At 35.7% G+C, this 23,768-nt stretch overlaps 2 protein-coding genes across 6 annotated transcripts; both read left to right on the top strand.

The window, feature by feature from the left end:
• Nucleotides 1–8,121: 8,121 nt before the first annotated feature.
• On the top strand, nucleotides 8,122–13,983 carry LOC102222517 (arrestin 3). Of its 2 annotated transcripts, none has more exons than XM_023328342.1 (17): nucleotides 8,122–8,187; nucleotides 8,551–8,582; nucleotides 9,527–9,557; nucleotides 9,700–9,760; nucleotides 10,339–10,383; nucleotides 10,921–11,114; nucleotides 11,203–11,262; nucleotides 11,359–11,435; nucleotides 11,537–11,669; nucleotides 11,764–11,848; nucleotides 11,946–12,018; nucleotides 12,408–12,545; nucleotides 12,709–12,786; nucleotides 12,906–12,929; nucleotides 13,009–13,058; nucleotides 13,170–13,173; nucleotides 13,588–13,983. In XM_023328342.1, exons 2-17 carry the CDS (start codon nucleotides 8,575–8,577, stop codon nucleotides 13,619–13,621), a joined length of 1,095 nt encoding a protein of 364 aa, XP_023184110.1. In that variant the 5' UTR covers nucleotides 8,122–8,187; nucleotides 8,551–8,574; the 3' UTR covers nucleotides 13,622–13,983. The 2 variants fall into 2 exon arrangements, with proteins under 2 accessions (XP_023184110.1, XP_023184109.1); XM_023328341.1 differs by having other exon boundaries at nucleotides 11,347–11,435.
• A 338-nt stretch (nucleotides 13,984–14,321) lies between these two features.
• Nucleotides 14,322–23,768, top strand: LOC102231156 (ras-related protein Rab-6A). 4 transcript variants are annotated; one of them, XM_023328745.1, is made up of 8 exons: nucleotides 14,322–14,499; nucleotides 15,882–15,940; nucleotides 16,330–16,383; nucleotides 16,685–16,790; nucleotides 17,660–17,771; nucleotides 19,538–19,631; nucleotides 21,393–21,459; nucleotides 22,003–23,768. In XM_023328745.1, exons 1-8 carry the CDS (start codon nucleotides 14,421–14,423, stop codon nucleotides 22,065–22,067), a joined length of 636 nt encoding a protein of 211 aa, XP_023184513.1. In that variant the 5' UTR covers nucleotides 14,322–14,420; the 3' UTR covers nucleotides 22,068–23,768. The 4 variants fall into 4 exon arrangements, with proteins under 4 accessions (XP_023184513.1, XP_005799558.1, XP_023184512.1 ...); XM_005799501.2 differs by lacking the exon at nucleotides 19,538–19,631 and adding an exon at nucleotides 19,137–19,230; XM_023328744.1 differs by lacking the exons at nucleotides 16,685–16,790; nucleotides 19,538–19,631 and adding exons at nucleotides 17,232–17,337; nucleotides 19,137–19,230 and having other exon boundaries at nucleotides 14,323–14,499.

The following is a 23,768-nucleotide window of genomic DNA, read 5'->3' as shown; positions in this document are numbered from 1 at the left end:
TTTTAAATTTGTTTTTTTACATTGTAATCACCAATTGTAAAATAAACATTACATTTTGCCAAATGCCATCATCAAAATCATCAATACATCAAATAGATCAATGTTCCAGTTATTATTAACCAAATGTAACTCTAAACAAATAGGTATTTGTCTTGATTTGCAGGAACTCAGTGTTTCAGCTGGTTTGCAGTTTTTTTGGAAGTTTGTTCCAGATTTGTGGTGCAAAGAAGCTGAATGTTGCTTCTCCATGTTTGGTTCTGGTTCCGGAGATACAAAATATTCCAGCACCAGAGGACCTGTCTGAAAAGTTTAAATAAAAACAAATCTTTAATGTATTTTGTTAGTAAGTTATTCTCTGATTTCTGAACAAACAAAATTATTTTGACATTCATTCCCTGAGCTACAGGGATCCAGTAAAAGGACTTCAGTGACGGAGTGATGTGTCCCGGTCGCCAGTCCAGAAGAGGAAAACACTGAGACGGCAGGACAAATAACCATATACACACATTTACACCAAAGAACAATTAATGTTAGACCATTTTGCATCTCAATTCAGTATTGTGCTGCAAAACCACAAAATCTTATCAAGTAATTTTGGTTTAGTTTCTAGTGCAAGTATCTTAGTATGCTTGAAATAAGACAAAATTAACTTACAACTAGCTTCTCAGCAAGATATAGGAGCTTGTTTTAAGTCAATAATTACTTATTATTGATAAAAAGGCACTTGTTCCATTGGCAAATTATTTCACTTATAACATGAGAAAAACATCTAGTTACAAGTGCAATAATCTACCAATAGAACAAGTACTTTTTCATCAATATAAAGGAGCTATTGACTTAAAACTAGCTCCTATAGCTTGTTTGTAAGTTAGCTTTGTTTTATTTCAAGGCAACTAACATGGTTGCACTAGAAACTAGATAAAAAATACTTGGTAAGACTTTGTTTTTTTTCAGTATATAATGAAAACCTAATGAAGAATGACCAAAAAACATTCTTCATTAGAGTGAACATTTGAGGTTGTTGACTCAAATGTTGCAGCCTCAGTTGACTTGAATCGGTTTGTGGAAACTCAGCTTTAAACACAACTCAATAAAGGTCATGCAGGAGGAGCAGAATACAGAAGGCAAAACATTAAATAAGCACATGGTGGCCTTGAAATTCTTCTGAGTTCAAGACTGAAGTGTGTTTGAGTTAATAACTAAACTCAGCAGTGTTGCCTATTTCAGAAGTTTTATACTCCATGTTCCAAATTATTATGCAAGTGATATTTTCTCAGATTTTTCTAAATGGTCAGTGCAAATGATGGTCAGTATAATTTTCAAGTCATGAACTATTACAGTATAAATCAAATTTTACTGAACAAAGCTCCCCATGAGAACAGTATTTTTTCAAATATAAAAAACTCAAAATGCACTGTTCCAAATTATTATGCACAGCAGATTGTCTAAACGTTTTATGGATTATAAAGAACTGGAAACCATCATTCTTTGAATATGCAGCATTAAGTGGTCACATGTACTAAAATTAAAAGCTATTTCAATCAAAAACATCTTAACAGACCGAGTTACATATTAACATAGGACCCTTCTTTGATATCACCTGCTCAATTCTTGCATCCATTGAACTTGTGAGTTTGTGGAAAGTTTCTGCTTGAATTTCTTTGCAGGATGTCAGAATATTTTCCCAGAGCTGCTGTTTAGATATGAACTGCATTTTACCCTCAGGTCTTCTGCTTGAGGATACTCCAAAGGTTCTCAAAAAGGTTGAGGTCAGAGGTCAGAGGAGGATGGTGACCACACCATGAGATTCTCCCCTTTCATGCCCATAGCAGCCAATAACACAGTGATATTCCTTGCAGCATGAGATGGTGCATTGTCATGCATGAAGATGATTTTGCTACTGAAGCTCTTGTTTTTGAACCATGAAAGAAAGTGATCAGTCAGAAAGTCCATCTACTTTGCTGAGGTCATTTTCACACCTTCAAGGACTCTGAAGGGGCCGACCAATGATTCTCTCCCATGATTTTAGCCCAAAGCATGACTCCACCACTGACGTCACAGCCGTGTTGGGATGTGGTGGCCGTCCACCACCAATCCACTATTGCGTCCATCTGGACCATCCAGGGTTGCACAGCAGTCATCAGTGAACAAATCTGTTTGAAAATTAATCTTCATGTACGGCTGGGCCCACTGCGACCGGTTCTGCTTGTGAGCTCTGGTTAGGGGCCCAATGGTAGGTTCCTGCACCACAAGCCTCTGGAGGATCCTCCACCTTGAGGTTCCAGAGGCACCTGCAGCTTCAAATAACTGTTTGCTGCTTTGTAAGGGCATTTTAACAGCTGCTCTCTTAATCTGATGAATTTGTCTAACAGAAACCTTCCTGATTTTGCCTTTATCTGTACAAACCCAACTTTGTTCTGAATCTGCCACAAATCTCCTCACAGTACGATAACACTTCAGTTTTTGTTGAATATCTAAAGTTTTCATACCTTGTCATACGGCACTACACTATCTGATGATTTTCATCAGCAGAGAGATCCTTTCTCTTTCCCATATTGCTTGAAACCTGTGGCCTGCTTAATAATGTGGAACATCCTTCTTACATAGATTTCCTTTAATTGAGCTCACCAGACAAACTAATCAACCAGCTCTCTGAAATTAATTATAGTGATTCAAAGAGCCCTGACATACAATACCATCTATAAATTTAATAGCACAACAAAAAATGTAATCTATATGACACTTAAATCCAATTTGCATAATAATTTGGAACACGATGTACTATACAACAACGTAGCAGGACTGTTCTAATGGGCTCGCCAGCAGTTGTTAAAGAGTTTCCTTAAATAGAAAACATTGCTTCTCTGTCTCGATTTAGCAACAATCTGAGGCTGTGTTGTTAAGAGGGTTTAATACAATGGACGTCTAATTCACTTAGACAAGGCAGGAATTCCTGCAAGAGACAATTCTGGCTGTCTATACAAATCACCTGCCTAAAATGGCAGCAGCTTAGCTGTAAGGGGCTTACATGACTCTGCATTGGCCTGCAGAGATGAAACAGGTAAAATAGGGAGTTCACCATAAGGAGACAAGGCCATGGCATTATTCAAGGCTCTTTTGTTTGGGTAGTTGTTCCCGGCTGATAAAAATTGGCATGCAACATCTTTGTAATGGGGAACTCAACTCACAAAAAGTCCTTTTCATCTCCACAGCATTACAATCCCTGACAAAAGCAACATTTAAGTAAGAAAATGCAGCAAATTATAGGTCATTTTTGCTAATTTGTCTTTTAACCTTTTGAGGTCGACGCCCGCCCTGTGGCGGGCATGACGTCATGTTTCTGTGTGTGTTTTTTGCTCCAATGTGATAATAAATTTTGTCAAAATGAAACAAACACTGTAAAATCACAAAGTTTAGGATGTTCTGAAAATAATGATACCAAACAAGGTAAGGTAAATAGTTTTTATGGTGAAAATATAAGGGTAAATTCAAAATTAGACCAAAACGGCCATTTAGACCCAAGACTCCAAAGGGTTAATCTTTCTCTTTAAAAGGGATATTATCATGTTTTAAAGATATTCTCTTTAAAACATGATTGGATGTGTGAGATATGTGGTCTATATATAATGGATTATGTAGAACAGGAAGAGGTTTTGCTTTTGGCTGTTGGTGAATACTTCATAATAATAAATTAATTGTACTCCTATAATTTGGGAAGAGTAGAAACTGTAAAAATTAGATGTGTGAATATGGATAATGGGGGATGACACAATTGTGGGTAGGATTAAATCAGCTTTGTCTTCCTCCTTTTTGAAATTTTTGTTTTTTATGTTTAATTATTATTATTATTAGCAGTAGTAGTAGTAGTAGTATCTTTTTAATTTCTTCTTTCTGTAATTATTATAAAATAAAGAGAAATAACACCTTCTCTCCATATTTTATTCAATTATTACCCTCTATTTCCACAAATGTGACTAAGTGACATTCAAAGGACTTTTTGAAAATGGTTTATAAGTAATGGTTTCAAGTGTAATGCAAACTATTTAATCTCTCATGCTTTAGCAGACCATTTTTATAATCTTACAAACAATAAATTGTAAGATTATACTACACACAGGAGGGCTAAATGACAAATTAGGTAACATCTGAAGGCAATTGTTTATAATAGTTGTTATTTAGAGGGTTCAGAGTAAAGAAGTTTTAAGGTAGATGCACATCATATTTTAAGACTTATTGCTGAATTTTTAATTTCTAATAATTTTTACTCAACTTCACAACTTGGCACTACTATGAGTTGGTCTACCGCACCAGTTCCTAATCAAATAAATAAAAAAAATGTTTGGAACATGACAGAATGTATAAACAAAGTCAATTTGCAAAGAGAATAACTAATTGTTGCAGTAGAAAGGGAAATCCAAGCTCAATATTTTCTGCAACAAACCTTCAGAGCAGTTTCACAGACTCAACAGTGATATTATTCTGTTCTAAATTTCACTCCCACAAAAATATGACACAGAGGCGTTGGTGGAAAATGTATGCTTTTGCAAAAAAAGTACAAATGGGATTCAGTTTGTGCCAGTCACACAAAATAGACTCAGTTAAATACCTGAAAAGGCTGGAGTCTAACATTGCCACTACTGTGTAAAGGGAATGAACACCCCTGACAAAGGCAGCTATAGATCTTTTTCTTACTTGTATAAAGAGAAAATCAAATTAAATCTTTAACATCATTCATTCTGGAAACTGGGTAGTTTACAATATTTGCTGTTCATTGTTCACGACTACAAAAATCTGCGTCCCACCTGCAGGTTTTACTCAAATATTGACTGATCTGGAAAACCTAAATCTGATGGTGAAGATGATTCTGCTGATTGATGATCCGGTGATGCCGTTCATGTCAGTGCTGCCTGATCCGGGGAGCTTTAGAAAGATCTCAAACCCTGACCCCATATGACACTTTACATTGAGGACAGTGTAAACATAAACCAATCTGATTCATTATCCCCTGCTGCCAAGGTGAGACAATCCATTCAAAATACCAATCATCCACCACCCCTCATTAATCAATCAATTACTCTTGGCTAAGGAAACCCGAGGATCCTCCATCAATCCCCCACATGGATTTGTTGATAGCTTTGTGCCAGTTGAGAGAGTTCAGCTTCTGAAGATCAATGGAGATAAATGTGGGTGCTTTGACACAACTTAAAGCTGGGTTAAACCCGTGTCGACGTCACAAACAAGCAGCCAGTCACATTCAGATAGCCTTTGTCATATCATGAAAGACTCAGGTTCAACACACATGCACATTATGTACAATTTTAAAAAGCGATCCAACTCAGTTCCATATTGGATCACGAGTCCAATGTGTCTATTTCTAATAACTTTACAGTATTTTTTTTGTTATAGTCTTGTACAGCATATTATTATTGTTACTCTTTTGGTTACTCTTTTTTACATATTGTTTTTAAGACTTTAAAGGGGCAGTGTTATGTATTTCTCAGGTACATAGTACCCATTTAAGGCACAATCAAGTAACAACCTTCAGTTGTTATAAAATATGTAAATTCTACCTCATATTGGGCCTCTGTCTCTTTAAACCTTCTGCTCTTTCTGAAACTCCACTTTTCAGTCATCACAACATGGCTCCTCTATTAACTCTATCAACATTTTTACCAGCGTTTTACTGAGAAGTAGCTTCTGTAATGAGCTCAGCAGTTCCACCAGCTATTTGCTAACTGCTGCTGGCTAGTCTGAAGGAGCTGAGTGGGGAAGGGCTTGGAAACTGCAGCTCTGAGGAGGAGTTTTGTTTTGAAGGCGGGGCTAGGTCCACCCACACGTTTTGCACAGCTGAATGGTTGCCATGGTGATTAAAGGATTTCTCAAACATGCATGAAAGAATCAAAACATCCCTCCAGGTATGTTTGTGATGAGGGAATAACACTACAGCATGATGTAATTCTCAAAAATGTTGATTTTACATAATACTGCCATTTTAAAAACTTTTTGTGTGAACCTTTACATCAGTTGCTGCTGTTATATCTGAATTTTCCCTTTGCAGGACAATAGAGGCTGTTTATGTCCTTTTCTTTTCTATTTTTCTATTGAGGAAGATTTTGATGAAATGAATAGCAAGTCAAATACAAAAAAACAATATAGGGTCATCTGGTTTCAAAAAGCTAATGGTGCATTAACAGTAATACTCAAAATGATTGAAACCAATGAGAGATTTTGATATAAAATTATTTACATTTAACCAAGAAGCTGAATCTTTCTTAAGATATCAAAAACAATGTGAAATGAGTATCAATTTTTTTTAAAAAACATTTTACTAAAACATATTGCATGCCAATAGTTGTGTACATCCTTCTGAATTCTCAGTGGAAATTTATCTATTATTAGTTAAGAAATTCTTCCTAATTGCCTCAGTCTGTTTCTTTGTCTGTCTATCTGTAAGTCCGTACAAACAAACTGCTGGTAGACAGGCGGATCCGTGGATTAAAATATTTGCGTCATCACCTATGTTGTGCCCTGCTTGACCTTACAGGACAAAACACCATCCTGTTCACTTTTATTTATTAGATTTGAGACTATTTTTTTTTCGATAGTTTTATATTTCATGAATCCACTTTGACCAAATACACCAGGAAGTAGCTTTTAAGACCAAAATTATGTCATATTTCAGTTGGGCTTTATACTTAAGTAAACTTATCAAGCAATTTAAAAATAATTTCAAATTAATTTACCAAAATAAACATTGCTTTAATCTATTTAATCTTATCTGACCATCTAAATGAAATAAAAAGTGCACTTCCCAATCAAGCTAACATCTTTATAGTTCAAATAAATATGAAAGTTATCAAGGTAACTTAAGGTACCAAACTAATAAGACATCATGTATTTGTCCTTTTTTTAAAAATCTGAAGCAACATCTTCAGTTTTATAGTGTAACTCCAAAAACGCTTCCCTTATCCTTTCTTATTTTTTACATCGGTTACCATAGACCAAAAATAATTGTCAGAGGATGTCATGAATTAGCTAACCTTCTTCATAACCATATGTTAAGGATTTTGTAGTACCACTGATGTTAGCTGTAAATCCTTATGACTTATGGCACAGCATTAAGTCAGGAGGTCATTTATGTAAACCGTCCATGAGCCCAGATTGCATCTAGCTGGGGAGGAGAGCCATCTGTTGTCCTGCCTTCCACAACAACTCAAATCCAACTAATACCACTCTGTCTAAGCAACGAGGAAGGGAAATCCTTGGAACCCATTCACAGGGATGTCTTTTAACTCAATCCACACTCAGGTTTAAACATCTTAAAAGGCATTTGTGAAAATAATCTGATGATTTTTTTTTTGCCTTGGAAATGGAATTAAGGTACTTGAATCAAAATGTTGAACATGATTTAAGATTCTTGTACATAAGGAATTTGGATTTAAAAATGAATTTGTAAAATAAGAATCTGAAGCGCAAGTCAAATTACTCATGTAAAAATGAAGTTTTACTTCTCTTTCAGAAAATATTGGAAATAAATACTGCAGTATGCACCTTCCACATTCCTCTTCTTTGCTGACTGTATGTTTTTTTTTTAACTTTGTAATTTTGTGTTTTTATTATGTAAAGCACTTTGAACCTCCTTGTTGCTGAAATGTGCTATACAAATAAAGTTGACTGACTGATTGATTCTTGTTCGATCAAATGAAATTCATCCTCCGGATGAATCAAAAGTTATTATCCAGTCATTATCAAAAAGCTTAAATGACTTTGGTATGTTTCTCCCTCCCCATTTGTTTATCTATTAGCATATTTAACAATTTCAGAGTTAATATAAAGTACATATAGTTTAAAAACAAATCATCTAAAAATATTTTGAACTACTTTTACAGTAGAAAATGACCTCTTTCTACCATGAGTGTCTGGCTCGGCCCCTGAGCCTATTCTCTTGGACTTGCACACACAATGATTATTTTTAACTGTGCAGCAGACTAAAACAGTAGTGTTGTAACGAATTAATCAGATTTGCTCCAAAACAGCCGCTGGGTAAGCTGAAGAGAGGGATCCAAGGTTGGCGGGGGTCACTGTATAAAAGCAAAGCGCACGGCAGTGATTGGCATTCGCTCTCCATCCACTGTGACGGATTAGAGAAGGAAGCAGAGAACAGTCGCTGGTGGAGCCGAAGACACGGTAAGTTAGCTTCTGCACTTTTCAAGACAAAGACTCAGACACAAAGAGTCCAAATTTACAGACAGTAGACATTTGATGAGTTAAATTTCATTTTATGAGAAGAGAATACCTGAATACCTTTACAAGACAGAAGACAATAGCTAAGATCATGGCAAGCTGATGCTTTCTGAGTTATTTTATAAGACTGAATTGTACAAATTAAAAGGAAAGTGACTCTGCAGTGACATTTTAGAGAATGTAATGACCAGTAAAATGTCAAGATTTTTTTACTGAACCACGAATGTCCTCAAATTCCTGTTGCTCCTTCAAGATCTTTTGTCACACATCTTTCTAACCAAACCTCTGTGTCTTTATTCTTTGCAGAAAGGATCTTTATCTGGTGCAGTCATGTCAAAGTAAGTCAGTTATTTATTAATCTGCTGAAAATTACACAAAAGCTCTGAAATACAGATGGATACTTTAGACTTTAGATATAAACACAAACCATTTGAGAAAAAAGTTTAAGTGACAGTTAAGAATTAGTTAGGTGTATTTTGAAATAAAAACAAAAAGATTTAATACTTCTTGTTCTATTTTAAAGCAGAAGTTGAAACTAGATTATATTCTGTTGCTTTGTTGTTCACTCAAAGTCAGAAAAAGCGGCTAATGCAGGGATTAAAGATACAAGAACCAAGATAACTGGCTTAACTGTAACATACTGACATCTAATTCGATCTTGTAACACTTTCGTTATTTTACAATTTTGTAATCATTTGTCCAGGATATAGATAAACCCTTATTAAGGTGGATTATGTGGATTTAATCTTGGATGAGAGATTTACAAGACAAATGGAGGGATTAAACAGGATTACTTAGCAAATACATGAAAGTGGCAAACACAACTTAAGGATTACGTTGTTGTTTACAGCATATGCACAGGAATAGATTTTAATGCAGAAAAGTTTTAGGGTAGGACAGCAAACTGATATCAAACTTCAGAGATTTGTAACTGTTTTATTTTTTATACCATTTCTCTTATTGCCTTATGTCAGATATAGCACAATAGTCAGAAGAAAGTCAGAATTGAGCATTTGAAATTTATTATGCAACAGACTACCGACTTATAAAGTCACAGATAAAACATACGTTTATAAAAAACAGGCTAACTCTTTCATTTAAATTGCTACAACAATGAAGTTGATTAATAGCTGTAAACAGTGAAGTGGATACATTAAGGGGAAGCTTGTGGGGGTTTGGACAGTCTGACCCTGTTTCTTACATATTTAAACAAGCCTAATCATGATTGAAGTTTGCAGTAGAAGTTTGATTCAATGTTTCTACCTTTTGTTTTTCCTCTCAGAGTGTATAAGAAGACCAGCGGGAATGGAACCGTAAGTGGTTTTAAAAATAATTAGGCCACTTTTGGGCTAATAATAGCATTGTTTTTATCAAATTTTTCCAGCTCCCACAGTTAAAATTTCCAATATTCAGAATATTGGTGGAGGACTAACTGTTTTTATTTGTTTCTACTAGATCATCTTGTACTTGGGGAAGAGAGACTTTGTGGACCATGTGGATAGTGTCGACGTAGTTGGTGTGTTTTGTGGTTAATGCAATATACTCTCTGCAGTTAAACTCAGAATTATTCATATGCCTGGGAAAATTAGATATAAAATTATCCTCAATCTGTCAACAGTTTGTTTCTGCTAGTAAATGAGACATACATCACTTAAAAGACAATAAAACAAAGCAAATGTTGTGTCAGTTTTGAAAATTGCAGCATGAAGGCAATATATATCCTCCTCAACAATCAGTGAAAAAAATATTTATTAGAATAACACCAATCATGCTACTCTTATAATTTCTGACCAACTTTTTGCATGTTTCTACTGGTATTTTAATTATTTATCTTTCACAATGACCTCCAACTCTTTGGGGTTGGAAAGCTTCACTGCCATCACCCTCAACTTTTGCTTCTTTCTCAGTTTTTCATGGACCCTGGATGGGCCAATTACAGACTTTAATATTACCTCCATTCAGAAGAGAAATGTTTATAAAATTAAACATTATTTTACACCTAAATCTGCCAGGAGTGTGGATAATTTTGGGCTTATATACATCGACACATTCTATTGAAATGAAATGAAAATAATTAGTTTTTTCTTTTTGCAGATGGGATCATTAAGGTGGACCCCTCTGGTTTAAATGGAAGAAAAGGTAATCTTATAGAATAGAATAGAATAGAATAGAATAGAATAGAATAGAATAGAATAGAATAGAATAGAATAGCCACACATTTGTGAAGTCAAGGGATGTTTAAATATAATATGCATTTTATTAAACAAGTACAATTGTATAATAAATTGTATTCTACATTTTACAAATGAAATTTAAATGCAAATTAAGCTTTAATTTTGTTTATGTAAATATATATATATATTTTAGATATATATATATATATATTTGTTTGTTTATATATATATATATATATATGTATATATATATATATATATATATATATATATATATATATATATATATATATATATATATATATATATATATATATATATATGAACTACTGACAACATGTCTCTGAAATTTCAAGCAAAAATTCTGTATTTATTTGCATAAAATGAGAAATGGTCAAAATACTGAAAAAGATGCAGTGCTTTCAAACCTCAAATACAATGCAAATAAGATTATAATCAATGCATTTAATGAAGTTGGACTGATCCTCATTTTCCATTGCAGTGTTTGTCTACCTCGCCTGTGCCTTCCGCTATGGAAGTGATGACCTGGATGTTATCGGACTCTCCTTCAGGAGAGACATCTGGTTAAAGAAGGTCCAGGTGTATCCGGCTGCCGATGGAAACCCGACTAACACGCCAATGCAGGAATCCCTCCTGAAAAAAGTTGGAGAGCAAGGATATCCTTTCACTTTCCAGGTAGCAAATTTCACTATACAGAATGTAATATCTTTTCATTATTTTCAGCGTTCATAATCTGATCTGCATCCACCCCTGCGTTTTTCAGATGCCAACAAATCTCCCATGCTCAGTCTCGTTACATCCAGGGCCGAATGATAAGGGCAAGGTACCATAAGCAGTCTTCTTTTGTAATATTTTTAATGTATTATTTACCCATGCAATGCTTGTACTTATGATTTAAACTGACTAGTTTCTGTCCCAGGCCTGTGGAGTGGATTTTGAGGTCAAAGCATATATTGCCAAAGAAGCTAGCAATCCAGATGAAGTCATTGACAAAAAGTGGGTTTTCTGTCTGGTGATTCTATTATTTCATCCTGAAGTGCAACAGAACACATGCATTGGTCCATGCTTGCCTTTTAATGCACCTACCTTTCCCTCAGGGATACCTGCCGCTTGATGATTCGCAAAATACAGTTTGCACCGACGAACAAAGCCGGACCGAAGGTCGAGCTCTCCAAACAGTTTATGATGAGCGACAAACCAATTCACATGGAGGGATCTCTTGAAAAAGAGGTACACTTACATTTTTATGCTAAGATGTTTAGCATTTTGGAAACTGAATGCTTTGAGTGAATAACTCCAAAAAAACACTATTGTTGTGTTTAAGATTTACTACCATGGAGACCCGATCACTGTCATTGTGAAAATCAACAACGAAACCTCAAAGACTATCAAAAAAATCAAAGTCTCAGGTAAGAAACACCACAAAGCTGATATTTTTAACTGGTGCAGGATGAAGAAATTTTTTTAAATAAGTAAATAAATGAGAGTAAAAATGTTTGTTTTTAGTGGATCAGCTAACAAGTGTTGTCCTCTACTCATCTGACACCTACATCAAGGATGTCTGCTCCGAGGAGTTTGCGTAAGGTTTTACCCATGTTCACAGACATGAAAGTAACGCATGAAAATATAAGAAAATTAAATACTATTGTTCAGTTCAATGTCTTTATATAGTGCATATTACCTACAGAGTTGTCTAGGGTACTTTGTAAGACAAGCAGAAATATGTTGAAGTCCAATATAATCCAGCAATATAGACATTTTTAAATTCTTGAACAATCAAATGCAGTTTATAATGTCAACTGGAAAGATGTATCTGTCTAGAATAGCCAAGCTAATTACATTCACTTCTATGTTATTTGCTATATATGACATACTGTAAAAGACAAAATAATTTGGATTTTTCATATTATAGTTACCAAAAAAGTTACATTTGCATTGCAACTGATTTATTTCCTCTTTATCTTACAGAGAGAATATAGCTGCAAACTCTACATTTGAGAAGTCCTATCAAGTTACCCCCCTGCTGTCGAACAATAGGGAAAAACGAGGGCTTGCCGTCGATGGGAAGCTGAAAGATGAGGACACCAACCTTGCATCCACAACGCTGTAAGACAAATCTACTTTCTCACTGAACCAAGGAGCTTAGTGTGTGTCCAGGACAGGTTTTCATCCTCTTAATGAGTGGCACTGATGCAGATATACACTGTGTCATCCACTTAACATAAATCCTCAAGCTCTAAAAAGGTAAACTATTCCTGTCTCCTGGCAGGAGCCAAGGAGAGAAGGAGATGCAGGGAATCATCGTCCACTACAAAGTCAAAATTACTGTAACAGCGACTGGTGGAGGGTAAGACGTCTCTGAACACTGAATAGGAACAAAATATGGTTTTACACTTTGAAAAAATATGTTAAACCATAACAGTTTCCTTGTTGCTCACTCTCCTTCATTGTTTCTCTCTTATAAAGTTTGCTAGGTGGCCTGACGGGAAGGTAAATAGTTTCCCTCATTTATTGTCTTCTAATAATTCACATTTCAGTATTTTCTAACAACAAAGCTTTTCCATTTCAGTGATGTTGTCGTGGAGCTTCCTTTAACTCTGATGTCCCCAAAACCTGCCGGTTAGTGAATTTTTTACATCTACCACCAAATCAAATGTTTGGTGACAACTAACATGATCATTCTCCACTTTTTGTCCCATTTACTGCATGTCGTTGTGGCTCATCGAGCAGAAATGTAAGTACAAAAATCTTTTTTCTCGTGTAAAAGTAGAACTAGGAGCATGTTCCTGCTTGCTTTTCTCATGTGTGACTGAGTGTTGTATGAATCACAGCTAATTGGATTAAAAATGTATTTAGCTCAGGTGAGCTCACTTCGAGTTCTCTGTGATTTTAGGAGTTCTTCATTCAAGAGTCATGAACATTTCAACACCAAAATATGAAAAAAAGCATCTATGGTACAATTACATGTTTGAAAGCAAATTTGCATACTTAACAAAAGTACCACTAAAACTAAATGCATTAAAAATTACCATAATAATGGAAAATAAACATCATGCATTTTATTGTGAAAATACCAAAAGTCATATTTTTTTTGTAAATATTTTTGTACATATCCTCCATATGATGTTGGTATCCACTTTATTTACAGAACGGATGTCGCAGTTGATGCCGTGGAAGCATAAATAAAGGAAAATCAACAGGAAAAACCAAGGAACTCCTCACCAATGAAGAACACAGACAGCACTGTTTCATGCAAGCAAAGCAATGTTCCTATTTTCCATGTACATATATTTTTTTTTACTGTAAATTACACTCAAGGCTCAATTATGGAAAAAGTATGTGTAACTTTTTTCTGACCGTCAATAAGCCTAACTGGAAAATTGTTAATTGTCCCTTGATATATAGTTTGCAGACTCTATAAAAGGTAAATGCAGACCTTAATTTGTTATTAATGTGGATTTTTGTGTCATTAGATCAAAGATTAAACTTGCAGGTGTGAGATAAATGTCTTCTGTTTACAAATAAACAAGAACACTCAAAAAAATTCTGTTCCATTTTATTTCTATTCTGGTGTTATTTGATTGAAATTTTATTTAAAGAAAACTTTTAATTTATGGAAATTAAAAATGAAAATAATTTGGTGGTATACTTAGTATAATTATGCATTTGGAAAACCGAGTATTTCTACATATATCAAAATCTCTCTTTTTGTGAGATCCACGACTTACTAAGTAACTAAAGCACATATTTAACATTTTAAACTAAGTTAATTTGAAAAAAATATGTAAAAAATATATTCTGAATATTACCATATTGCTGTCTCTTCGCAGTTGCCGCTTGGTGGCGCTGTTTCACTGTTCTGCGTTTAAGAAAACAAAAGCTTCGGTTAGTGCAGGATAAAGATTCTCGGTTTGGTCCCCAGTCTAGACATCACATCACTAGCCGACTCTGCTACTTTAGCTGTATATTTTGTTTAACAAAATGTCAACCACGACCGGTGGCGGAGAGTTTGGCAACCCTCTGCGGAAATTTAAGTTGGTCTTTCTGGGTGAACAGAGCGGTAAGCGAGGCTCTTTAAATAACTGCTAATGTCAGATTTAAGGAAATGTGGGAAGAAGTGTCAAGATTAGCTTACCAGCTAGCTTCGCGTTAGCTCGTCACTCGCTGACAAGATAAAGTTGCACATCATCATCACAAACTAACAGTGATATATTATTTTAAATAAGTAGGTAAAGGCGTTTTTAAAATACTCGCGAGTAGAAATGATGAAAAGGATGATAAACTTTTGTTTTTTCGACATTGGTGATGTCATTGAGTAGCTAAGTTCTCCTGCTAAGCTAGCCTAACACCTGACAGTTGGGACAAAATAGCAATAAAATGTATTGGAAACAACTTTGCTGTGTCGATTAACTCGGAAATAATTAATGAATGTCTTGTTGTCCAACTAAATCAAACATGTAGTTAATTCCTTATGCACTATCCCAGCAGTTTAATAGTACCTAGCACAGCACTGTAAGAAGCAGTTTGTTAGCTAACTGTGCTAGTAACGTTATTTAATAATGACGTTTACTCCCCCCGTCAGACTTTTGAGAGTTTTACAGTTATTTGAGGAATATTTAATGTTTCTAATAATGTCTCTATAAGTCAGCAAGATAAAAGTTTGTGTATATTTATTGGCCATATTAGCACATAGGTAGTAATTAGCTGGCAGGATCTTCCAGAGCCACGTCGCCCAGTGTGTGCTATCTAGTCGGCCTCTTCCTCGCCGGTTATCCTTGGTCCTTTGGGGAAGAAATTTCAACCGCGATATTAATATTTGAAATATTTTTGATTGCTTTATCTTTAGAGTGGCGTATTGCGGACCATTTATCCCAAGTTTAGCCATTTAAATTTTCCAAATTTTGTGGCTCCACCCTTTTTGCCAGCTCAGCGTGTGGGTTCAGCAGTTTACTCCCCATCACTGCTGAATTTACTCACCAAATGCTGTCACCGATATTGCTAAATCTCGCGAGAGAAACGACCAACCAGCTCTATGAAAACAAGCCCAAAAAACCCCGATACATTGTGTAAAACAGAGGCCGCTTCTAAGCAGTATCAATGCATGCATTTATAGTGGCATTGTACTTAAGCAACAACAAAATTATGTAAAACACTTTGATCTGGTGTGAATGTGTTTGGGGTGTGCCGAGTTGACTCTTGGCAAGGACAAACTAGCAATAGTGTTTTGCTTTATTGGGAGAGAATCACTGGGTTTCAGTCAGAAAGAAAACCAAGCCCATATTAGCAACTTCACGTTCAAAAACGTCCTGTCTTCTTTAATAATGATGGCACAAAAATATATATCTGGTCTCTATTTTAATAGCATGATTTGGCTTTGTTGTTTTATCTGTATTTTTCAACTGTCACTAAATTGTGTATGAAATTGTGTGTTTATCTGTACAGTTGGGAAGACCTCACTCATCACCAGGTTTATGTATGACAGTTTCGACAACACTTACCAGGTAAATTAAAAACTGCATAATTTGAATGTTTTACTGATTATCTGACTTGCTGTGGAAAAAATGGTAATCTAAGGCTATATTCACACAGCAGGCAAATTAAATCCAAATACAAAAAATCAAATTTGAACATCAAGATGAAGTAGGGCTGTTGTAAAAGAGTTTTTTAGTAATCGAGTACTCTTACGATTATATAGATTATTCTTACGGTTGGTTGAGTAGTAAAGAGAGAGAGAAAATATTTACTTTGTAGAAAACCCGTCCTCAGCTGACACATTTTAATAAAATATAACACTTTCTTTCTTATCTACAATGTAGGATGAGAAATGTTAATTTCATAAGCATGTTAAAAGAAACTATTTGTGCTAATTTACACAATTCTTCTCTTACAGGCAACAATTGGTATTGACTTTTTGTCAAAAACCATGTACCTAGAAGATCGCACGGTAAGTTCTGTGATTTCTGCTCTCACCATTCCCACTGGTAGAGTTCTTAAACTCCTAGAAAAGCATGCATCTGCTCTCTGTTCAGTAGCCACCATTTATTTCCATTTCATCATTTCACATTTTGTTATTGCACTGTCCTAGGTTTTTGTTATTCATTTTGATTTGTGAAAAAAAAATTGTGATCACATTTTTTAGTTCCCATCGTTACGTTTCAAAACATTTTTGTTTCCTTTCCATCTCCTGGCTTGCTCATGAAATTCACCCACACATGGTGCCGCGTTTGTATCACGGCTGGCCACAGATTCGGCTGCAGCTCTGGGATACAGCCGGACAAGAACGTTTCCGCAGCCTCATCCCCAGTTACATCCGCGACTCAGCGGCTGCTGTGGTGGTTTATGACATAGCCAGTAGGTATCATGGCCTTGCCTCTTTCATTGTCCTTCGCTTATGACGTGGAAGGGCAAAAAATCCCAGCATTTGGAGAAACAAATCATTTTCAGGCAGCATGATAAGACTATTTGCATCAGCTGTGATTATAAAGTAAAGCCTCTGACAGCTGTTTTAAATCTGGCTGGTAGAATAAGTGTTTATCAGCATCACTTCATGGGTTCAGATAAAGAATAATCCAGCCGGGTTTTCTTTCGCATGTCTTATATGCATAACAGTCGTCATCTCTAAGCTTTCTGCACCTAAATGATTCCTCGCCGCCGCTTCATAAAATTTTTCTTCGCCACTTCGCTAGCAGACCTTTGATATTGACTACTGTCCCATTCTCCACCTTGTTCTTTCCTGGGCTTTCTTTATTCTTTACTCTTATTGTCCTCTTCTCCCGACGTTCCAATCCTCAGGTCCGGCTCCAGCTTTGGGACACTGCTGGACAGGAGCGCTTTCGTAGCCTAATTCCCAGCTACATCCGTGACTCTACCATTGCTGTGGTTGTTTATGACATCACCAGTGAGTCAGGGCTGTGCTTATAACTTTCCTGTTGGGGCCGAGAGCAATTGGAAGGAAAATGTTTTGTGTCTTATCTATTCTAATTTCTGCAATATTTTCAGAACTTTCTCTCTGTATGTTTATATTCCGTCTTTAAGCTTCTCTAAAATATTTTTGCTTATTAACACGACTTCCAGCTTGCATAAAAACGATCTAGCTTTTGTCCTGAAGTGAAACAACAACCAATGCTTATGTTTAAATATATGTAGAAGAACATGCTTTGTGACTTTTGGATTTGCAGGAGCAAATGTGAACAGTAACTTTGTTTTGTTTTTATTTGCAGATCTTAATTCTTTCCAGCAAACCTCCAAATGGATTGATGATGTGAGGACAGAGAGGGGAAGTGATGTAATTATTATGCTTGTTGGAAACAAAACAGACTTGGCAGATAAAAGGTACACAGTCATGACAAAATGAGTATTTTATTAGCTGTACATCATATTTGCATCAGGTAATTTTGCTGAAGCAAAATCTTGAATTACACAACTCTGAATCAGATTTTTAGATTTTAAAGATATAATTTTTAGAAAATCGGGGGAGAGGAGGGGTTTCTCACTAATTCACTCCCGAGGCTCGCTGTCTTATTTGACATATATTACATTCACTATTTGATATACAGCTTCTGTTTATTTGGACTTTAAATTATGGTCAACTGTACGACAGAGTATTTGGACCAGGCTAAGATTTTTCTTTTGTTATGAGAATAAAGTCGTAATTTTACCAGAATATAGTTGAAATATTAAGAGAATAAAGAATACGACAAAAATCATAACAATACGAGAATAAGGTTAATATTACAAGAACAAAGAAAAATAAATATCAGGAGAATAAAGTTGTAATTTTATGAGAACTCCTACATAGGGAAAAAAAATAAATGATACATCTTGTGAAGTTATACTTTTGTATAGGTTTTACAGATTGAATTTAATAGAAATGCTTAATTTTTTAACACATCAGGATTAAATTATCAGCAGCAGGATTTTGAAACGATCATGGATTTAATGAGTTGGTCATGTTGATCTTGATTTGTATCAAATCTTTTTTCTCATTAAAACAACTTTTTCTCATAATTTTAAGACGATGTTTTTCTGGTAAAATTGCATTTTTATGCTGCTAATATTATGCCAATATGCTCATAATTTAACAGCCTGGCCTTAATATTTTGTCATACAACTCACAGAAGAGATGGTTGAAATAAAAACCACTTTTTGAAAATATTTTCAGTCATTTGCTATTTCTATTTTAGAAAACAAAGCAAGAAAAACTACTACAGTCGTATTTGATAAGAAAAATATTGTAGATTTTGTTTTAAAGCCATATTGCCCAGCCCTACTGTGTGTGTTGTATTGATATAAATATTTAAGTTTCACTCATTAAACTCAAATATAATTTAATTAGGTTAAATTAGGTACTTATTTAGAGCCAGTTGTTTATCAGTAAATTAAATTTGCCAAAGCCTGGGATCCCTGCGTTCTTCCCTTCAGTGCATCTTCACCCAGTTTTGGCTTCATTGTTGTTTTACCTTTTTTTATTATGGTTCAAGTATTTTTATTTTGTATATTTTGAACACATTTCTGTTCTCCCCCTTTGTTTTTATGTTTTCTTTACTGCCATACTTATGATTTTCATGTCTGTTATGTTTCGTTTTGATCCTTGTCATTTTGATTTTGTTTTTTTTTGTTTTCATGCATGTTTATCCCTCAACACTCCTCTCCACCATATTTTTGCTCCCCGCTTTTTCCTCCCTGGGACCATGGCAGGCAAGTTTCTGTTGAGGCGGCAGAGAGGAAAGCACGTGAGCTCAATGTGATGTACATAGAGACCAGTGCCAAGGCGGGCTATAACGTCAAACAGGTTGGTGTTCAGCAGCTGCAGGTGCAATCCTGAAACGGTTCTGAACGGATTATAATGTATCGTAGGGCAGGGAGACCCGCCTGTGATTTCCAGGATGTAAAGCCCTCCATGTTTTTCTTTAATTGTTTGACTTCAATTTTCAGCTTCACCTCTTTTTGTCTGTTTCTGTCCCAGTTGTGAACTAATCCCTTATGTTGAGCTCTTCTTGTTTCTTCATTTCTTCTCCTTTTGGTTCTTCCTCTTTGCGATGTTTCTTTCCATATCTTTCTTTTCGTCCATCTCCCCACCTCTGCTTCTGCCGGAGCAGACAGATCACCACGGAGGAGGGCGAGCAGAGAGCTAAGGAACTGAATGTCATGTTCATTGAAACCAGCGCAAAGACTGGCTACAATGTCAAACAGGTAGCATATCTGTTTCTTCAGGCGAGTTCTGCTTTGACAAGCAACATGTAACTCCTCCCATCACTGTTTCCTCTGATGCCACAGCTTGGCTTGTGCTTGTCTTGTCGTGCAAAACTTGTGATCTTGTATCTGTTTCCTTTCCACTTCAGCATATTTTGGTTTTAGAGGTTCTACTATCATTTTCTCTATTCCACTCTAGTGCAGTGATGCAGTGGTATTTTTGCTTGTTTGACTTTCCAGAAAGAAGGCATCGCTCTAAATACAGCTACATCCAGATATTTAAGTATAAATAAACCAAACTTGACCTTAAATCAGACTAAGCTTATCCTGTATTAGGTTAGTATAGTAAGGATTATCAAAATTATATCAGCTAACTAAATGCTAAAATGAGACAATTTCTATTTTGTAATTCAGAAGTTTACATAAATTTTTATAGAATTGAGTCAAACATTTTGGGTATTTTTCCAGATGCCTCTCACCATAGTTTGCTGGAGTTTTGACCCATTCCTCCTGACAGAACTGGTGTAACTCGGTCAGGTTTCGCGGCTCACATGACTCTTCATCTCTTTAAGTGACTGCGATCAGGACTTTGTGATGACCACCACACAGCACAGACCATGTTCTCAATCTTCCACTCTCCTCCTTTAAATGTAGCAATAGCCATTAACGCCAAACAATATATTTTTTACATAATAGAAAAAGTTTTAGCACACTTGTTACGTGTAATCTGGCTATTTTTTATGTTTCTTTTGGAGTAATGGCTTCAATGTGTAATTATTTTAAGAGATCATCGTGGCAACTTCAGGCATCTGGAGGTTTTCTTTCTTATATGTTGGGTGGTGTATTTTCCTTTTCAAGTCACACAACTTAAATGTTGTGAATTAAATAGACGTATACAAAGCTGTGACATAATCACCTGGGTTTTACCAGGTATATTCATTTTAAATATATATATAGATAACCTTCTGGTTTTAAAGAAAGTAATGAAAGATTTTTCTTATTACTCTAGTATTTGCCAAACAGAAATATACGTTTTAATTCTAGACCTATCCTAAAACGGTCAACGGTCTGATTTAATGTCGGAAAGGGAGAAAAAAGATGTTTTTGTTTTTTTCATATGTAAATATGAGGTTCTAGCTGCATTTCTGTAAAGTTGAAAACTATTTTTCTAAATGTTTTGGGGGATTTGTAGCAAAGAAATAAAAAAACCCTGTTCTTAGTGTTCAGATATTAGAACCCTATATCTCCTAATAAATAAATAATTTTGTTTGTTGTTATTGCTGCCAAAAGAAATTATGAACTGTTTATAAAGAGTTTGTGGTAAAACAGTGTAACATTTGTAACTGCTTTTGGGAAATCTGCTGTTTGACACATTTAGGAGATCCCTGCATGTGATTTTTGCTTAGTAGTTTGTTACATTTGGATATAAGGTGAAATACTCTCAATTTCTGGTGTGAATCTATCTTCTGATGTTCTGCTTTCATCCTTCTAGTTTGGTTTGCATGTTAATTTTAATATGATGGCTAAAAGATTTTCATTTAGTAGCAGATTCTCTAAAAATTTAGGAGAGTTATGTGAAATTCCCCTAAAATAGTTTTCACAGAGTCTATAGAAGAAAGATAGTATAGTTAGTGTTGCCATTTGTACAAACTCACCAGAAATATCATCATATTAAAACTCATTGATCAAGCTGAACTTTATTGAATTTTGAGGGATGAGTATATTTATCCATATTAAACTAGTTTTAATTTTGTTTTATAGCTGTTCCGACGTGTCGCTGCTGCGTTGCCCGGGATGGACAGCACACCAGAGAAAAGCAAAGAGGACAGTATCCTTTTCATGCTACTTTCCATGAAAAAGTCATCGTCATTATATGTAATACATATTTTACAGAAAAAGTGGCGATAAGCAACTTTTTTGTCAAAACAAAAAAGTTTCTTTCCCTAAACTAATCCACGAGTAATTTACTGCAGCAGTTCTAGACTGATATTTCAAATTCAGTTTGCGCTAACTAGCCTTAGCATTCACAGGTGCACAGCGCACAGCACAGGATGATTAACGGCGCTAACATCCTCCTCCTGGCTATGATTGGTTGTTTCTAGGCAAAGAAACTCTTTTTTTCCGCAGATTATCTGATATTGCAGCTTTAAAAGGTGACTCTTATTTTGAAGAGTATTGGGAAGCTTTACACTCAAAGTGACTTTTTGACAAAATTAGGACACGCAAAATTACCCAATATGCAACGCTCCAACCAAATGGGTGGCGTTTAAAACCCAGAGGTTGGGTCAGATAACATCACTAGGAGGCTCTGTTCTGATAAAGTGTGCTCTTGAGAATCTGAGTCATGGTTGCTTAACTCAGCGTCTCCCAGTGATCGACATCAAATTGGAGAAACAGCCAGAGATGACTGTAACCGAGAGCAGCTGCTCGTGCTAGTACACTTCGCCCCACCCAGCCTGTTTCCTCCCCACCAACAGCTTGTCTCTCAGTGGCCACTCTCCACCCATGGCACCCTGCCACTGGGATGGAGGACCTATCTTTTTATTTTTTTATTGTTTGGTTTTTGTTTTCCTCCCCTTCTCAACTCAGTGACTTTTCAAAGTAACCGTGTGGATGTGCATTACTGTAATGAATCTGATTATCTTGGGGAATATAGTTCAGAAACAAATGTTTAAAAACGAGAAATAAGTTAAACCTATTCAGATTTTCATCCAGTTGCATGGCATTATATAGGACTGCAGACTGACACAGCTAACTGCTCTTGACTTTATGCACAGTCCAGGATGTTAGTGCTGTTTCTCTCGTTGTTGTAAAGTTTACTTGCTTTGGAATATATAAATGACTGCGAGGTTTAATTCTCAGCCCCTTTTTATTGTTTTTATTTAAGGAAGAAACGTTTTATCTCTTGGACAGCTCATTTTTCACATTTCCTATCACATTTTGAGGAAGTACAAACATAAATGTACATCGTTTCAAGCCATGATGAAATATCTGACTAAACTTAGGCTTTCACATTAAAGACAAGTGGAGCAGTTCTCTCTCTGTCAAAGCTGCCAATTTCACCAGTTGTGACCAAATTAGTCAAATTTAAAAGGACGAGTTAAAAAGTAATGAAGGAGTTTTATCAAAGGGAATTATTTGGTTACTAACCCTAAGCTGCGCGTTAAAACTCTTATCAGCTTTCAGTGTTGTTAAATTTGCTGCCCGCATACTAACGTAACACATCTGAGGAAGCTACTGGTGGAGAGTCTGGTCGCTATGTGAGGTAGCTGCCACGTCACCAATAGTTTGTGTTGTGCTGATCACACTATTGTAAGAACATGCAGCATGCTCACCATGCAGGATTTCTATGGATAAGAACACAGATGCCTTGCTTGTTTGTTCACCATGTTGTGCACTGAATCAAGCCACAATATTGTAAATTATCAGAGGAGCCTGTTGACTGGTTCATGGCTTCACTAGCTGTTTTTGTAGAGTTGTTAGTTAGGTAGATGTCCTCAGATACGGCTCACTAACACCCTCGCTGTAAAAAAATAAACGGTGCACAGAAGTTAGTTGCAGCATCCTTTATTGTGTTGCTATTGCCTGCGTGGGACCGTTTTGGTTTTATGCATTTATTTATTTTGTAACTTGGACTTACAGATGACTTTCTTGAGCTTGACCAAAAGTACGCTGCCACGCATGTTGGAGGTTTGCTTTATTTATTGTGTCTCTGCTAGAGCCCCGCTTAAAGGTGGCATTTATAAGTCAGCATCGCCTCGACACACACGCACACACACAGTCTATTAATAAGATTAACTAGCCAGAGCACAACAAAAGACACTGGTCATTTGATGATGCTTATCTGGGGTTGTGGGTGTTTTGAAACGGACTCGAAGGTTTAGGTATTTATTTACTTCACGAACAAACAGTTTATCTTGAGCAGCTCTTCTATTACTTGTCACTGACTAAATACTCAGCTTTGTGCTATTCTGAATTGTGTCTGTCTATTTGAAATATGATGTCTACTCGTGTTTAGCAACGTTTGTGTGAATAATGTACTATTACTTATCTTATGTATAAAAAGGAGAGTTACTGAAACACAAGTGTAGGCCTATCACATGGAATAAAATAAAGATATTTCACCAAAATGTAAAA

This window comes from Xiphophorus maculatus, chromosome 23, assembly GCF_002775205.1.
Source record: "Xiphophorus maculatus strain JP 163 A chromosome 23, X_maculatus-5.0-male, whole genome shotgun sequence".
Classification (NCBI taxonomy): Eukaryota; Metazoa; Chordata; class Actinopteri; order Cyprinodontiformes; family Poeciliidae; genus Xiphophorus; species Xiphophorus maculatus.
The sequence above is the reverse complement of the archived record's forward strand: the minus strand, read 5'-3'. Positions and strand labels throughout refer to the sequence as shown.

What these genes read in the sequence shown, in the direction of transcription:
- LOC102231156 (XM_023328745.1), top strand. Translation starts at nt 14,421, where the DNA reads ATGTCAACCACGACCGGTGGCGGAGAGTTTGGCAACCCTCTGCGGAAA. An exon ending in GGTGGTTTATGACATAGCCA is followed by an intron (nt 16,791 to 17,659) that starts GTAGGTATCATG and finishes TTTTATTTGCAG; the next exon opens with ATCTTAATTCTTTCCAGCAA. An exon ending in AGAGAAAAGCAAAGAGGACA is followed by an intron (nt 21,460 to 22,002) that starts GTATCCTTTTCA and finishes AGCGTCTCCCAG; the next exon opens with TGATCGACATCAAATTGGAG.
- LOC102222517 (XM_023328341.1), top strand. An exon ending in AGGGATCTCTTGAAAAAGAG is followed by an intron (nt 11,670 to 11,763) that starts GTACACTTACAT and finishes GTTGTGTTTAAG; the next exon opens with ATTTACTACCATGGAGACCC. An exon ending in GTAACAGCGACTGGTGGAGG is followed by an intron (nt 12,787 to 12,905) that starts GTAAGACGTCTC and finishes TCTCTTATAAAG; the next exon opens with TTTGCTAGGTGGCCTGACGG.